This window comes from Bombina bombina, chromosome 3 (genome assembly GCF_027579735.1).
Source record: "Bombina bombina isolate aBomBom1 chromosome 3, aBomBom1.pri, whole genome shotgun sequence".
Lineage (NCBI taxonomy): Eukaryota > Metazoa > Chordata > Amphibia > Anura > Bombinatoridae > Bombina > Bombina bombina.
In genome coordinates, this window is record NC_069501.1 from 791339396 (window position 1) to 791357987 (window position 18592).

The window sequence follows — 18592 nt, forward strand, 5'->3', positions numbered from 1 at the left end:
TGCAAACGTTTGCGCCTGAGCGATATGTTGTATATCGCGAAGGTTTGCACTCATCGGGCTTACCGCTCGTATTACGAGTTGAAAGTAAGCATGATTATGTGAGCGCAATCGCAATTTACGCTAGAATCATTACCGCGACGTAAGAGCTATGGTTAACTGTTTTGCAAAGCAAAAAAGTTGCACAAAACATATCAAAAACACATTACAAAATATAGTTACACTCATAATAACTGACGGCTAGATTTAGAGTTTGGCGGCCAAAGGGGTGCGTTAGCTACGCGTGCTTTTTTTCTCCCGCACCTTTTAAATACCGCTGGTATTTAGAGTTCACAGAATGGCTGGGTTTTCAGTGCATTAGGCTCCAAAAAGGGAGCGTAGAGCATAATTTAACGCCACTGCAACTCTAGATACCAGCGATGCTTACGGACGCCGCCAGCTTCAAAAACGTGCTCGTGCACGATATCCCCATAGAAAACAATGGGGCTGTTTGAGCTGAAAAAAAACCTAACACCTTTAAAAAAGCAGCGTTCAGCTCTTAACACAGCCCCATTGTTTTCTATGGGGAAACACTTCCTACGTCTGCACCTAACACCCTAATATGTACCTCGAGACTAAACACCCCTAACCTTACACTTATTAACCCCTAATCTGCCGCCCCCGCTATCGCTGACACCTGCATATTATTATTAACCCCTAATCTGCCGCTCCCTACACCGCCGCAACATACATTATAGTTATGTACCCCTAATCTGCTGCCCCTAACACCGCCGACCCCTATATTATATTTATTAACCCCTAATCTGCCCCCCACAACGTCGCCGCCAGCTACCTACAATAATTAACCCCTAATCTGCCGATCGGAGATCACCGCTACTATAATAAATGTATTAACCCCTAAAGCTAAGTCTAACCCTAACACTAACACCCCCCTAAGTTAAATATAATTTTTATCTAACGAAATAAATTAAGTCTTATTAAATAAATTATTCCTATTTAAATCTAAATACTTACCTGTAAAATAATCCCTAATATAGCTACAATATAAATTATAATTATATTGTAGCTATTTTAGGATTAATATTTATTTTACAGGCAACTTTGTATTTATTTTAACCAGGTACAATAGCTATTAAATAGTTAAGAACTATTTAATAGCTACCTAGTTAAAATAATTACAAAATTACCTGTAAAATAAATCCTAACCTAAGTTACAATTAAACCTAACACTACACTATCAATAAATAAATTAAATAAACTACCTACAATTAAACCTAACACTACACTATCAATAAATAAATTAAATACAATTCCTACAAATACAATTAAATAAACTAACTAAAGTACAAAAAATAAAAAATAACTAAGTTACAAAAAATAAAAAAATATTTGCAAACATTAGAAAAAAATTACAACAATTTTAAACTAATTACACCTACTCTAAGCCCCCTAATAAAATAACAAAGACCCCCAAAATAAAAAAATGCCCTACCCTATTCTATATTACAAAAGTTCAAAGCTCTTTTACCTTACCAGCCCTTAAAAGGGCCCTTTGCGGGGCATGCTCCAAAGAATTCAGCTCTTTTGCCTGTAAAAAAAAACATACAATACCCCCCCACATTACAACCCACCACCCACATACCCCTAATCTAACCCAAACCCCCTTAAATAAACTTAACACTAAGCCCCTGAAGATCTTCCTACCTTGTCTTCACCATGCCAGGTATCACTGATCGTTCCAGGCTCCGAAATCTTCATCCAAGCCCAAGCGGGGGCTAGACATCCATCATCCGGCTGAAGTCTTCTACCAAGATGGCGTCCCTCAAATTCCGATTGGCTGATAGGATTCTATCAGCCAATCGGAATTAAGGTAGGAAAATTCTGATTGCCTGATGGAATCAGCCAATCAGAATCAAGTTCAATCCGATTGGCTGATTCAATCAGCCAATCAGATTGAGCTTGCATTCTATTGGCTGTTCCAATCAGCCAATAGAATGCGAGCTCAATCTGATTGGCTGATCGGATCAGCCAATCGGATTGAACTTGATTCTGATTGGCTGATTCCATCAGCCAATCAGAATTTTCCTACCTTAATTCCGATTGGCTGATAGAATCCTATCAGCTAATCGGAATTCGAGGGATGCCATCTTGGATGACGTCCCTTAAAGGAACCGTCATTCATCGGGAAGTCGTCGGAAGAAGATGGGTCCGCGGTGGAGGTCTTCAAGATGGAGCCGGTCGTCATCGGATGAAGATAGAAGATGCCGCTTGGAAGAAGATGGTTGCCGGTCCGTATCTACTCTTCTTCCCGGATAGGATGAAGACTTTGGAACCTCTTCTGGACTTCTTCAGCCGTCGCTTGATAGGAGACTTCAGCCCCGCTTGGGCTTGGATGAAGATTTCGGAGCCTGGAACGATCGGTGATACCTTGCATGGTGAAGACAAGGTAGGAAGATCTTCAGGGGCTTAGTGTTAGGTTTATTTAAGGGGGGTTTGGGTTAGATTAGGGGTATGTGGGTGGTGGATTGTAATGTTGGGGGGGGGTATTGTATGTTTTTTTTACAGGCAAAAGAGCTGAATTCTTTGGGGCATGCCCTGCAAAGGGCCCTTTTAAGGGCTGGTAAGGTAAAAGAGCTTTGAACTTTTGTAATTTAGAATAGGGTAGGGCATTTTTTTATTTTGGGGGTCTTTGTTATTTTATTAGGGGGCTTAGAGTAGGTGTAATTAGTTTAAAATTGTTGTAATTTTTTTCTAATGTTTGTAAATATTTTTTTATTTTTTGTAACTTAGTTCTTTTTTATTTTTTGTACTTTAGTTAGTTTATTTAATTGTATTTATTTGTAGGAATTGTATTTAATTTATTTATTGATAGTGTAGTGTTAGGTTTAATTGTAGATAATTTTATGTAGTTTATTTAATTTATTTATTGATAGTGTAGTGTTAGGTTTAATTGTAACTTAGGTTAGGATTTATTTTACAGGTAATTTTGTAATTATTTTAACTAGGTAGCTATTAAATAGTTATTAACTATTTAATAGCTATTGTACCTGGTTAAAATAATTACAAAGTTGCCTGTAAAATAAATATTAATCCTAAAATAGCTAAGATATAATTATAATTTATATTGTAGCTATATTAGGATTTATTTTACAGGTAAGTATTTAGATTTAAATAGGAATAATTTATTTAATAAGACTTAATTTATTTCGTTAGATAAAAATTATATTTAACTTAGGGGGGTGTTAGTGTTAGGGTTAGAATTAGCTTAAGGGGTTAAACAATTTATTAGAGTAGCGGTGAGCTCCGATCAGCAGATTAGGGGTTAATACTTGAAGTTAGCTGTCGGCGATGTTAGGGAGGGCAGATTAGGGGTTAATACTATTTATTATAGGGTTATTGAGGCGGGAGTGAGGCGGATTAGGGGTTAATACATTTATTATACTAGCAGTGAGGTCCGGTCGGCAGATTAGGAGTTAATTATTGTAGGTAGCTGGCGGCGACGTTGTGGGGGGCAGATTAGGGGTTAATAAATATAATATAGGGGTCGGCGGTGTTAGGGGCAGCAGATTAGGGGTACATAGGGATAACGTAGTTGGCGGCGGTGTACGGAGCGGCAGATTAGGGGTTAAAAAATTTAAATATAGTGGCGGCGATGTGGGGGGACCTTGGTTTAGGGGTACATAGGTAGTTTATGGGTGTTAGTGTACTTTAGAGCACAGTAGTTAAGAGCTTTATGAACAAGCGTTAGCCCAGAAAGCTCTTAACTACTGACTTTTTTCTGCGGCTGGAGTTTTGTCGTTAGATTTCTAATGCTCACTTCAGCCACGACTCTAAATACCAGCGTTAGAAAGATCCCATTGAAAAGATAGGATACGCAATTGACGTAAGGGGATCTGCGGTATGGAAAAGTCGCGGCTGGAAATTGAGCGTTAGACCCTTTAATGACTGGCTCCAAATACCAGAGGGCGTTAAAAACCAGCGTTAGGAGCCTCTAATGCTGGTTTTGACGGCTACCGCCCAACTCTAAATCTAGGCCAAAGTGAATAAAAAGTATTTAAAAAATATTGCACAAAAAAGTTATAAGGGCTCCAAGATATGAGATCTCAGGTGTTAGAAAAAAAGGACAACAAAGGCTTTAACATTGAGATACATTCATATACATCTCTAAAAATGTATGTGTATACACACACACATATATATATATATATATATACATATATATTGTTTATATGTATTCATATGTATTTATGTATTTATATGTGTATAAATGTATTTACAGAATATCAAACAATTGCTAACACAACACAGGTTTATGAATGCATATGATAAAAATATATATTCCTGTTTCACAGGGGTATAAATATGAGGTAATAAATAGGCCAAATTCCCTTAGTCATTCATCACAATGGGTAACACCAAGGAATATAGCTGTGATGTGCTGCAAAAGGTTGTTGAGCTTCACAAAATGAGAAGCGACTATAAGAAAATAGCAAAAGCATTGCAAATGCTCATTTCCACCATCAGAGCAATAATTAAGAAGTTCCAGTCAACTTGAAATGTTATGAATCAACCTGGAAGAGGACGTGTGTTATTGTATTGTCTCAATGCAAAAATGGAGTGGCCAAAATATCTCCAAGGATCACAGCTGGAAAATTGCAGAATTTAGTTGCGTCTTGAGGTCAGAAAATCTCCAAAACTACAATCCGACTTCACCTACATCCAAACATGTTGTTTGGAGGGGTTTCAAGAAACAAACCTCTACTCTAATCCAAAAACAAACTCAAACGTCTTCGGTTTGCCATGCACCACTAGAACTTCAAATGGGATCAGGTTCTATGGTCAGATGAAACCAAAATAGAGCTTTTTGGCAATAAACACCAGAGGTGGGTTTGGTGCTCACAGATAGGTACCCATATGGAAAACTACCTCATGCCCACAGTTAAATATAGTTGTGGTTCTTCAATATTTTGAGGCAGTTTTTCTGCCAGAGAACCTGGACATTCTTCAAATTCAAATCAGCCAATAGGATGAGAGCTACTGAAATCCTATTGGCTGATTTCAACAGCCAATAGGATTTCAGTAGCTCTCAAATCAACCAATAGGAATGCAAGGAACACCATTTTTAAACGGGTACCTTGCATTTAACTTCAGTGTACGGCGGTGATCGTATGAAGAGGTCACTCCACACAGGATGTCATTGTCGGTCCTGGTGTTATCACCACCTGCATGAAGACTTCTCGCCGCCTGGATGGAGATTGATGTCCGGACTTCAGGAACCGTGAGTAGATTTTATGGGGTTAGTGTTTTTTTAAAAACAAATTTGGATGTTTTTTTTTTTTTAGATAAGGGTTTTTTGGGCACTGTAAAATAACTGAATGCCCTTTTAAGGGAAATGCCCATACAAATGCCCCTTTAGGGCAATGGGTAGCTTAGGTTGTATTTAGACTTAGGTTTTTTATTTTGGGGAGTTGGTTGGGTGGGAGGTTTAACTGTTCGGGGTCTTTGTATTTTTTTCTAGGTAAAAGAGCTGTTAACTTAGGGCAATGCCTTACAAAAGGCCCTTTTAAGGGCTATTGGTAGTTTATTGTAGGTTAAGTGGTGTTTTTATTTTGGGGGAATTTTTTATTTTTATAGGGCTATTCGATTAGGTGTAATTGGCTTTATTTTAGTGTTTTTTATTTTTTGTAACGTTAGATTTCTTTTATTTTTTTGGTAGTGTTAGTTTTTTTAAATTTGTAATTTAGGTTTTTTTATTTTCTTGTAGCATTAGATTTAATTTAGGTAGTTTTTAAAAAAATTTTATTAGAATAGTTATGTTAGGTTAATTTATAATTTAATCTTAGTTTTTTTTTTAAATTTCACAGGTAAGTTTTTATTTATTTTAGGATAGTTATATTGTAACTTTTAATTTAAAGTTAGGGGGGTGTTAGGTTTAGGGGTTAATAGTTTAATTTAGTTTTTTGCGATGTGGGGGCTGGTGGTTTATGGGTTAATAGATTTAGTTTATTAGTTACGATGTGGGGGGCAGGCGGTTTAGGGGTTAATAGGCTTATTTAGTGTCAGCGATGTCGGGGAACGACGGATTAGGGGTCACTAGATTTATTTAGTGTTGGCGATGTGGGTGTTCGGCGGATTAGGGGTTAATAGGTTTAGTTTATTAATTACGATGTGGGGGGCCAGTGGTTTAGGGGTTACTAGGTTTATTTAATAGCTGCTATGTGGGTGGGTGGCAGATTAGGGACTAATATGTTTAATATAGTATTTGCAATGCGGGAGGGTGGAGGTTTAGCAGTTAATAGGTAGTTTATGGGTGTTAGTGTACTTTTTTAGTTATGAGTTTTGTGAAACATTTTTTTTTTTGCAAAATCCATAACTACTGGTCTCAGATCGCGGAATGGATTGTGTCGGTATAGGCTGTAACGCAAGCATTTTAGCCGGACCGCACAACCTGTAATACAGCGCTATAGAAAATTCTGCACGTCATTTTCTTGAGTGCAGAATGGAAGTTGCATTACAGACTAAAATGCTTGTGGTATAGCTATAGCGCCGCGACTCGTAATATGAATTACTGGCCATTCCATCGCAATGGCCAATTTTTCACCGGTAATAGCCGTAACGCACCTTGACCCAAAACTCGGAATCTAGGCCATAGTGTCTTTATGTGTGCTTACAGTTAACTGTAGATGTGTCAATGCTTAAATGTTTTGCACAGTACATATTTCATATAGTAATGTGGTTATCATTACTATAACAATTGAGAAAGAGAAGTACTAATTTCTAACTAAATCAAAATGTGTAAGTAAAATTAAAATTAAAAATGGATAATAAATGACCTGAGAAAAATAAATTATGTCATACAGGAGTATCCTAATTTTGTTGATAAAAAAAAGAATTACTAAATAGTAAACAAGCATTCACCTGTACAGCATAAGAAATTGCAAGCCCTGCATATGCTGGTGCTATTTGTCCATGCATTAGAACTATGCATAATGCAGTAAGGGTAATAACTCCAAGACTAATCAGATCAAGCCGAACAGAGAGCCACCGAGTTGCACAGTTAAAGAGGAAGAAAGGCACTTGGTTAACATCCAGAAGTTTCTGGTACCTAAAGAAAAAAATAGTAAACAAATAGTACCCAGGTCACCATTTTTTATTGTCATGTTATTTATTTTTTTAATCTCAGTACAATGAATGATCTATTTGGTTTTGACCAAACAATAACAATTATTTCCAAGAGGGGGTACTGAGGAATCTGTATTGCACACCTAAGACCCAAATGAACATTAAAAAGATTAACAAAAGATCAACCTAACTAATGTATACAGGATTACACAATAGAAATTTGTCAAATCACTTTACAGAAATCAAACATGTTTATGATTCCTTGTCTTAGATCATGATTTGGCTATCCTTGTCTTAGATCATGATGTGACAATCTAACACTAAAGGTTGTGCTTTATTAAATAATACTATTACATTAAAATTCAACAAATATTAAGAACAATGCCAATCAGTCAGTCCACTGGTAATGCATCAAATTTGTCCTTTCAAATCCTCAAACTGAATATTGTTTGTGTCTCATGTGGAGTTATAAAATAAAGAATGTGGGAATGTGGAGTTATAAAATATAGAATGTGGGAATGTGGAGTTATAAAATATAGAATGTGGGAATGTGGAGTTATAAAATATAGAATGTGGGAATGTAGAGTTATAAATGTAATTAAAATAGATAGGATTAGTCAGAATTCAGTTAGCAATGGGTTAATTCTTTACAAGGGCATTACATTTAGAACTGTGACACTACTTACTGCTAGCTACATACAAATTATTATTAACTTACTATTGAATAATGCATGAGCAAAGTTAAAATAGAATGATCTATATATCAGCCAAATTCATAAAGACTTTTTAAGGAAGTTAACATATATAGAATTAGCCTTTCGCTTATGGTATGGACTAAGCTGATTGGTTAAGATGTGCATAAAAGCAGTGAACTGGAATTAACTGTTGTTATCTGTTACCTCTGGATCTCAAGGTATGTGTTAATATTTACTTGTTATGATAATTAATACATTGATTTATGTAAAGTAATATTTGATAGATATGAGTATTAATTGAATCTGTTAGATAATCCAGATTGAATATTTGTCTATAATTAGTTTAATCTAGTCAAGACATATAATATTTATATTTATATTAAGAATAAAGTTCTTACTGCATCTTTCTCTCTTTCTTCCTTTGTGAGAATCATACATCTGTTGCTTATCACTCATTAGTGACAGCCCCTAGGCTGAGGAATATGACATCTCAAACAGGGAGAACATTTTTATTACTCATTAATATACCAACTTACCTTCAATATATATATATATATAAAATCCCTGTTGTCCACCCTCACTTCTGCTCTTACTCACATCTTCAACCTATCTCTCTCTACCGGTTCTTTCCCATCTTCTTTCAAACATGCAAAGGTCATTCACATACTCAAAAAACCCTCCCTCATACTCTATACTTAACTTACTTGACCTCTCAGCTGCCTTCTACACAGTTGACCACTCCCTCCTCCTACAGACCGTAATCTCACTTGGCCTCTGTGCTCTTTCTTGAATTCACTCTTATCTTTCTCACAGGGCTTTCTCTGTGTAATTTGCTGGCGACTCCTCTTCTCCAAAGCCTCTGTTTGTTGGAGTACCTCAAGGATCTGCTCTGGGTCCTATATTCTTTTCCATTTATACTTATTTATACTTATAAAAATCCCTGTTTTCCACCCTCACTTCTGCTCTTACTCACATCTTCAACCTATCTCTCTCTACCGGTTCTTTCCCATCTTCTTTCAAACATGCAAAGGTCATTCACATACTCAAAAAACCCTCCCTCATACTCTATACTTAACTTACTTGACCTCTCAGCTGCCTTCTACACAGTTGACCACTCCCTCCTCCTACAGACCGTAAGCTCACTTGGCCTCTGTGCTCTTTCTTGAATTCACTCTTATCTTTCTCACAGGGCTTTCTCTGTGTAATTTGCTTGCGACTCCTCTTCTCCAAAGCCACTGTTTGTTGGAGTACCTCAAGGATCTGCTCTGGGTCCTCTATTCTTTTCCATTTATACTTATTCACTGGGTAAACTTATCAACAGTTATGGCTTCAAATATTACCTCTATGCTGATGACACCCAGATCTACCTCTCCACCCCTGCTCTCTCTCCCTCTGTCCATTCTCATGTCAGTGACTGCTTATGTGGCATTTCTTCCTAAATGGCCTCTCACCACCTAAAGATTAACATGTTCAAAACTGAGCTCCTTCTTATCCCCCTTCTAGCTCTTCGCCGACTTCTGACTTTTCTATCCCTGTCAACAGCATCACCATCTTCCCATTGTCCCAAGTCCGCTGCCTCGGAGTTACACTTGACTCAAATCTATCCTTCATGCCCCACATCCAATCTCTTTCTTCATCCTGCCGCAACCACCTATGCAATATTTCTAAGATTCACCCCTTTTTGAGCAATAACACCCCAAAGCAAATAATCCACTTGCTTCTGACTTGACTACTGCAATAACCTACTTACTTGCCTTCCTCTTTCCTGCCTCTCCCCACTTCAATCTATCCTAACGGCCTCTGACAGGCTAATCCACCTTTCCAGTCGACCTGTGCCTGCTGCACCTCTCTGCGAGTCCCTTCATTGGTTCCCTATTTACAGCAGAATTAAATTCAAAATTCTCACCCTTACATACAAAGCTCTCACCAATGCCACTCCCCAGTACCTATCCTCTCTATTCAACAATTATACTCCAGCCCGTCCACTAAGATCCAACAATGACCTGCTCCTTGCATCTTTGACTATCACCTCTTCCCATGCTAGACTGTAGGACATCTGTCGTGCAGCACCTACCCTCTAGAACACTCTCCCTTGTGCTGTCAGGCTTTGCCCTAATCTTTTCTATTATAAATGCACCCTGAAGACTTATTTATTCAGAGAAGCCTACCACCCAACTCAGTAATACATTAATTCCAATTACCTATTATTTCCCTCATCTATCTCTGTATTAACTTCTTTTTGACTCTTGCAGTCCTCACCTCCTGTTTCTCAACCTCCTACCCTCGGAAATATTGTCTTGTCTCTTACAAGTTTTATATTATTGCCGTATTTAAATGAATTGTACCCATGGACAGCGCTGCAGAATATGTTGGCGCTTCATAAATAAAGCATAATAATAAAATATACTGAAATCACATATATCTACTGTAATCATGGCTCATTTAAATGAGGTTAGACTCCTATATACAAATAATTATATATTTAACAGAAAACAAAACTTACTTGAGGAGGAATTCTTTGTCTTTAGAATAGGCTTGAACAGTTGTTATTCCATTTAAAGTGGATGTGATATGGGATATGAAGGGTGACTGGCTTATGTTATCTAGTCGTTTCAATTCACGTATTAGCACCCTGGATGAACGTAAAATGATTTCTATACATTAGTATATAGACATAAGAGTGCAAAACTGTACATGATATACATATGAAGTAGCATGACTTAGAACCCAATTCTCTAAAAGTATCTGTTCAGATAAGATTATCTAAAATGATTAGCACTGTTATATCCCTCATGAAATTCTAGAATGTCAAATTTTGCTCTGTCTCTCGAAAGGGCATTCCTACTTTTCTGTATGTGAAAAAGAGAGAAGCACAATACAATATAACACTATATGACACAATAGTTTTGTTGCATTTACATTTTGCACTTTGCTTTTTACTTTAGACTTTTGATTTTGTCCTTAAATTGTAATTACTTTTAAGCATTGCAATTTCTATTATGTGTTTTAATGCATTTAGATACTATGTATAGCAGTGTATTTACTTTGATTTTTCAAACTTTTGTGATTTAAATGTTTCTTTGTATTATTAACAAATTAAGATTTTATTCTGTAAATTTAGTGTTTCTTTTACAAATAGCATTGCACTATTTTTTATGTGAAATTACCCTGGGTGTTTCTGAAGCTCTCTCTCAAGTCTCATTGTATTCACTAAGCATCTTGCACCTACAGTCTCACAGATATATGTCGCCAGTTGTATTTAGATAAAGTTTGCTCAAGACTCACAGTATACTCATTTAAAGGGACAGTCAACTTAAAATTAAACTTTCATGATTCAGATAGAGACATTTTAAACAACTTTCCAATTCACTTCCATTATCTAAATGTGTACAATATTTTTATTTGCACACTTTCTGAGGTACAAGCTCCTACTGAGCATGTGCAAGATTTACAGATTCATTATTTGGTGATTGGCTGATGGCTGTCACATGATGCAGATGGAAGGAAAATGTAACTAAATGAAATTTGTCAGAAAAAATCTACAAATCATTTTAGATTCAAGCTAAGTGCTTTTGCATCATCTCTTTATTATGCAATTATTTTATGATATTCTATTGTGTTTAGTGGTCCTTTAACTGTCAGAAAAGTAGTGTTACTAAACTAGATTCAAATACAAGTTAAACTGTAGTAAAAACATGTAAATGTTATTTGTATTTGCTGCAAACTTAGAATATATATATCTGTGCCAGGTGTTAACAGTCCACTGTTAACTTCACTCTCCCCTATGTGATTCTTTGTCCTGGAGCGCCTCATTACTTTCTTTCACCAAGATTACAAGTTGTGTGCTAAACCCGGTGTGTAAATAACACTAAACATTTAGCGGTACCGCACTTTCCATAGCGCTGCCATTACAAGTTAGACAAAAACCTTCTTTTGTTGTGAGGTATGGTGCTTTAAGCTCCATACCGCACAAAAGCCGAGGCCTGACTTGACGTGCTCATGAACGTTTTCCCCCATAGACATCAATGGAGAGAAAGTGTTAAAAAAAAACGAACACCGAGGACTTCCGGGGAAGAGCCTAGAAGCAGGATCCAGAATCGTTGGCGAGGATCGAATGCGCCACAACCCCAAGTCCTGGGGTGATTTGTGGGCTAAAGGGAGAGAGCTCACTGCAAGTCACGCAGTATTATCTGCGCTATACAGGTTGATCAGCTATACCTGAGCTGGAGGAAAAAGAGCCAAATCGGGGAAGCTTGAAGGCCCCTCTCTCCCATCGGTGCTGCGTGAGAGAGGTGGGCGCTATATGAATCTGGCTTGAAAGAGACAGTAACGTAACGGATTATAGAGCTGGGAGCAGTGAAGGCCAGAGCGGAGCGGATCCTGCCCACAAGAGTGCTGCGAGAGGTTCCTGGTAAAAGACTCAGATATTAGAGTCGTGCTGTGAGTAACTGCTAAACAAGGCTATAATTTGGAAAGGCTATAGAACTGCTTTATTGTGAGAACAAACTACAATATGCTGGGCTAAAAAGAAAGAAGGGAACATGCTATTTCTCTCTCTGTTTTGTTTGGTGGGACTTGATAAACTATTGAAAAGAAGCACACTTATATGGTTTCTTGCTGGGTTTAAAAAGCAAAGCTATGTCTTTTTTCTCTATTGTGTGACCTGGCAAAATACTAGAAAAAGTATACGTATACTTGGAATTTGCCTTGCAATAGGCTGAAGAAGCTTTTACTTTTTGCTGTTTGCCCTGGCTTTCTTTTTTTTTTTTCTTCAAGATATATCCAGAGTTACACCTCTTCATGAATGTTAATAGTTCTTATATTGTAAGTGGTTTGTTATCTAGGATTCAAAGAACAGCATTGCAATTGCCAAGAGCTATAAAAGAAGAAAGTACAAAGATAAAACCTGTGACTGTTGCATTATATGTTTGCTAAACGATACTAGCTCTCAATTTATACAAGTGGGACAATTAGCTACCCTGTGGAAAACAGTGCATGTGTTTGACCTTTTGTCTCTATTCTCCCTTTAGTGACCTATTGTGTAATTAGAACAAGGGCGTAAAGGAGAAAGAGACATTTTATGGTTCATAACATAATATAAACAGGGGAACCACTGCTATTTTTTTAGCATAATAATTGCAAATTCTAACAAACGCAAAGGTGTGAAATATAAGGGGGTACTGTATGAAAATTATTATTTGTACAATATTCTTTTGGGTAATGAATGCATGTATTAGTCAAACTGAGATCTGGTCTTAGAAATATTGGTGTTGAAATATTTTGAGGGCAAAAGGAATTGCTTATGGATAAAATTTTAGGGCCTAACAAAATGCCTCCTAAATTAAAAAACAATGAAAAGAAGCAGAGGAGGCCCTCAGAAGGGCTAAATGAGTCTTCAACTATGGCAACAGAAAGTTTGATCGTAGATAAAGACTCTCATTACATTGTACAACAAATATCTTCAATTTTTATCCCTAAAATAGATAATCTGCAAAAAGGCCTAGACAATATTACTGAAGAAATTAAACAAATAACCACAAGATTTACAGAGTTAGAAGTGAGAGTATCTGACTTAGAGGAAATTTCTTCAGTATACTCCAATAAAATAAAGAGTGTACTTAAACAGAACCTAATGCTTTACCAGAGATTGGAGGATTTAGAAAACAGGTCAAGACGCAATAACATTCGAATATTAGGGATTCCAGAAATAATTAAAGCATATGAGCTGATACACTTGTGTGAAACTATTCTCCCCAAACTACTAAATCTCCCATTCGAAAAACTAAAGAATAGTATGGAAAGGGTCCACAGAATAGGACCGGAAAAACAGAGTGAGGAAAATAATAAATATCCAAGACAGGTTATATGCAGATTATTACACTTTCAAGTGAAAGTAGCTATATTACAAGCGTATAGAAAAGTAGGTTCAGTCATATATGAAGGATCAAAATTGCTTATCTTTCAAGATTATTCATTGGATTTGACAAAAAAACTTAAGGAATTGTCTACATTATGCACAAATCTAAACAAAGAAGGCACAAAAGCTTTTCTTTTGTACCCTGCAAAATTATAAATTCAAACTGATAGGGGGACTCTCCTCAAGAAGCACATACATTTTTAGATTTAAATTCTAGCTGATTATGAACATATAGCTTTAGGGCATAGACAAACAAATATGTTCTGTTAGATTTTAGATACTGTCTTTGTTTTTTGCAAATTTACGGCTAGATTTAGAGTTTTGTCGGTAACGACCCGAAAAGCTAACGCCGGCTTTTTTCTGGCCGCACCATAAAAATAACTCTGGTATTGAGAGTCCACATAAAGGCTGCGTTAGGCTCCAAAAATGGAGCGTAGAGCATATTTAACGCAGCTTCAACTCTCGATACCAGAGTTGCTTACGGACGCGGCCAGCCTCAAAAACGTGCTCGTGCACGATTCCCCCATAGGAAACAACGGTGCTGTTTGAGCTGAAAAAAAACCTAACACCTGCAAAAAAGCTGCGTTCAGCTCCTAACGCAGCCCCATTGTTTGCTATGCGGAAACACTTCCTACGTCTGCACCTAACACTCTAACATGTACCCCGAGTCTAAACACCCCTAACCTTACACTTATTAACCCCTAATCTGCCGCCCCCGCTATCGCTGACCCCTGCATATTATTATTAACCCCTAATCTGCCGCTCCGTAAACCGCCGCTACTTACATTATCCCTATGTACCCCTAATCTGCTGCCCTAACATCGCCGACCCCTATATTATATTTATTAACCCCTAATCTGCCCCCCACAACGTCCCCTCCACCTGCCTACACTTATTAACCCCTAATCTGCCGACCGGACCTGAGCGCTACTATAATAAAGTTATTAACCCCTAATCCGCCTCACTAACCCTATAATAAATAGTATTAACCCCTAATCTGCCCTCCCTAACATCGCCGACACCTAACTTCAATTATTAACCCCTAATCTGCCGACTGGAGCTCACCGCTATTCTAATAAATGTATTAACCCCTAAAGCTAAGTCTAACCCTAACACTAACACCCCCCTAAATTAAATATAATTTTAATCTAACGAAATTAATTAACTCTTATTAAATAAATTATTCCTATTTAAAGCTAAATACTTACCTGTAAAATAAATCCTAATATAGCTACAATATAAATTATAATTATATTTTAGCTATTTTAGGATTAATATTTATTTTACAGGTAACTTTGTATTTATTTTAACCAGGTACAATAGCTATTAAATAGTTAAGAACTATTTAATAGCTAACATAGTTAAAATAATTACAAAATTACCTGTAAAATAAATCCGAACCTAAGTTACAATTAAACCTAACACTACACTATCAATAAATTAATTAAATAAAATACCTATAATTATCTACAATTAAACCTAACACTACACTATCAATAAATAAATTAAATACAATACCTACAAATAACTACAATGAAATAAACTATCTAAAGTACAAAAAATAAAAAAGAACTAAGTTACAAAAAATAAAAAAATATTTACAAACATAAGAAAAATATTACAACAATTTTAAACTAATTACACCTACTCTAAGCCCCCTAATAAAATAACAAAGCCCCCCAAAATAAAAAAATGCCCTACCCTATTCTAAATTACTAAAGTTCAAAGCTCTTTTACCTTACCAGCCCTGAACAGGGCCCTTTGCGGGGCATGCCCCAAGAAGTTCAGCTCTTTTGCCTGTAAAAAAAAACATACAATACCCCCCCCAACATTACAACCCACCACCCACATACCCCTAATCTAACCCAAACCCCCCTTAAATAAACCTAACACTAAGCCCCTGAAGATCTTCCTACCTTATCTTCACCATACCAGGTTCACCGATTGATCCAGAAAAGCTCCTCCGATGTCCTGATCCAAGCCCAAGGGGGGGGGGGCTGAAGAGGTCCATGATCCGGCTGAAGTCTTCATCCAAGCGGGGCAGAAGAGGTCTTCCATACGATTAAAGTCTTCATCCAAGCGGGATCTTCTATTGTCATCCATCCGGAGCGGAGCGGCAGGATCCTGAAGACCTCCGACGCGGAACATCCATCCTGGCCGACGACTGAACGACGAATGGCGGTTCCTTCTTCAGGATCCTGCCGCTCCGCTCCGGATGGATGACCATAGAAGATCCCGCTTGGATGAAGACTTCAATCGGATGGAAGACCTCTTCTGCCCCGCTTGGATGAAGACTTCAGCCGGATCATGGACCTCTTCAGCCCCCCGCTTGGGCTTGGATCAGGACATCGGAGGAGCTCTTCTGGATCGATCTGTGAACCTGGTATGGTGAAGATAAGGTAGGAAGATCTTCAGGGGCTTAGTGTTAGGTTTATTTAAGGGGGGTTTGGGTTAGATTAGGGTTATGTGGGTGGTGGGTTGTAATGTTGGGGGGGGTATTGTATGTTTTTTTTTACAGGCAAAAGAGCTGAACTTCTTGGGGCATGCCCCGCAAAGGGCCCTGTTCAGAGCTGGTAAGGTAAAAGAGCTTTGAACTTTAGTAATTTAGAATAGGGTAGGGCATTTTTTTATTTTGGGGGGCTTTGTTATTTTATTAGGGGGCTTAGAGTAGGTGTAATTAGTTTAAAATTGTTGTAATATTTTTCTTATGTTTGTAAATATTTTTTTATTTTTTTTAACTTGGTTCTTTTTTATTTTTTGTACTTTAGATAGTTTATTTCATTGTAGTTATTTGTAGGTATTGTATTTAATTTATTTATTGATAGTGTAGTGTTAGGTTTAATTGTAGATAATTATAGGTATTTTATGTAATTAATTTATTGATAGTGTAGTGTTAGGTTTAATTGTAACTTAGGTTAGGATTTATTTTACAGGTAATTTTGTAATTATTTTAACTATTTTAGCTATTAAATAGTTCTTAACTATTTAATAGCTATTGTACCTGGTTAAAATAAATACAAAATTACCTGTAAAATAAATATTAATCCTAAAATAGCTATAATATAATTATAATTTATATTGTAGCTATATTAGGATTTATTTTACAGGTAAGTATTTAGCTTTAAATAGGAATAATTTATTTAATAAGAGTTAATTAATTTCATTAGATTAAAATTATATTTAATTTAGGGGGGTGTTAGTGTTAGGGTTAGACTTAGCTTTAGGGGTTAATACATTTATTAGAATAGCGGTGAGCTCCAGTCGGCCGATTAGGGGTTAATAATTGAAGTTAGGTGTCGGCGATGTTAGGGAGGGCAGATTAGGGGTTAATACTATTTATTATAGGGTTAGTGAGGCGGATTAGGGGTTAATAACTTTATAATAATAGCGGTGCGGTCCACTCGGCAGATTAGGGGTTAATAAGTGTAGGCAGGTGGAGGCGACATTGAGGGGGGCAGATTAGGGGTTAATAAATATAATATAGGGGTCGGCGGTGTTAAGGGCAGCAGATTAGGGGTACATAAGTATAAAGTAGGTGGCGGCGCTTTGCGGTCGGCAGATTAGGGGTTAATTATTGTAGGTAGCTGGCTGCGACGTTGTGGGGGGCAGGTTAGGGGTTAATAAATATAATATAGGGGTCGGCGGTGTTAGGGGCAGTAGATTAGGGGTACATAAGTATAACGTAGGTGGCGGTCGGCAGATTAGGGGTTAAAAAAATTTAATCGAGTGGCGGCGATGTGGGGGGACCTCGGTTTAGGGGTACATAGGTAGTTTATGGGTGTTAGTGTACTTTAGAGTACAGTAGTTAAGAGCTTTATGAACCGGCGTTAGCCCAGAAAGCTCTTAACTACTGACTTTTTTCCTGCGGCTGGAGTTTTGTCGTTAGATGTCTAACGCTCACTTCAGACACGACTCTAAATACCGGAGTTAGAAAAATCCCATTGAAAAGATAGGATACGCAATTTACGTAAGGGGATCTGCGGTATGGAAAAGTCGCGGCTGAAAAGTGAGCGTTAGACCCTTTTTTTAATGACTCCAAATACCGGAGGTAGCCTAAAACCAGCGTTAGGAGCCTCTAACGCTGGTTTTCACGGCTACCGCCCAACTCTAAATCTAGGCCTTAAAGCGGCTAAAGCTCTACAATGCTATGTGGGGAGGGGAAAGGTGGAATTTTTTTAATTTTTTTTTTAATTTTTACTGACACTTGGAAATAAATAATTTTTGTTTGATGGGACCCCTATTTGTGGGGCATTTAGAAAACGCATTTGCATGTAGAACACACACACAGGAATGCACCGTATTTGGACATTTATTTTTAATTTTTTCCCACTGGCACGTGTGGGTTTTTTTTTTTGTTTTTTTTTTCTCTTTCACTGACACTTGGAAAATAAGTAATTTTTTTTTATGGGACCCCTATTTGTGGGGCATTTAGAAAATGCATTTGCTAGTAGAACACAACCAGGAATACACTTTGATTATAGGTGCTCGTATTTGCAAATTTTTTTTTCTCTCTCCTTCCCTTTCTCCTTCTTTTCTCTCTCTCTTTGTTTTTTGCTCTTTTTCCAGACTAGCATTAACCTCAAAATAAGGTGTAGTATTTCAAAATGGTCTCAAAAAATAGCTTATGGCATTTAAAATCACGTCATGGAACGTAGGAGGTTTTCACTCTCCTATTAAAAGACATACGATTATCATGCATTTAAGAAGGTTAAAAACAGACATAGCGTTCCTACAAGAGACGCATTTATCTGATCCGGAGCATGTAAAATTACGTAGAGACTGGGTGGGGACAGTAGTTTTTTCTTCTTATTCTAGGGCAAAGAGGGGGGTGGCAATTTTAGTTGGCATGAAGTTTAAATTA

At 37.1% G+C, this 18592-nt stretch overlaps 1 protein-coding gene across 1 annotated transcript in view; it reads right to left on the reverse strand.

Moving 5' to 3' along the window:
• Window positions 1-18592, reverse strand: part of LOC128654044 (ATP-binding cassette sub-family C member 5) — a 432957-nt gene that overhangs the window by 129915 nt on the left and 284450 nt on the right. The window contains exons 21-22 of the mRNA XM_053707695.1: window positions 10318-10446; window positions 6916-7102 (exon numbers count right to left, since the gene is read on the reverse strand). Of these exons, the coding sequence (XP_053563670.1) occupies window positions 6916-7102; window positions 10318-10446 (316 nt within the window). The remainder of the gene's footprint in view (window positions 1-6915; window positions 7103-10317; window positions 10447-18592) is intronic.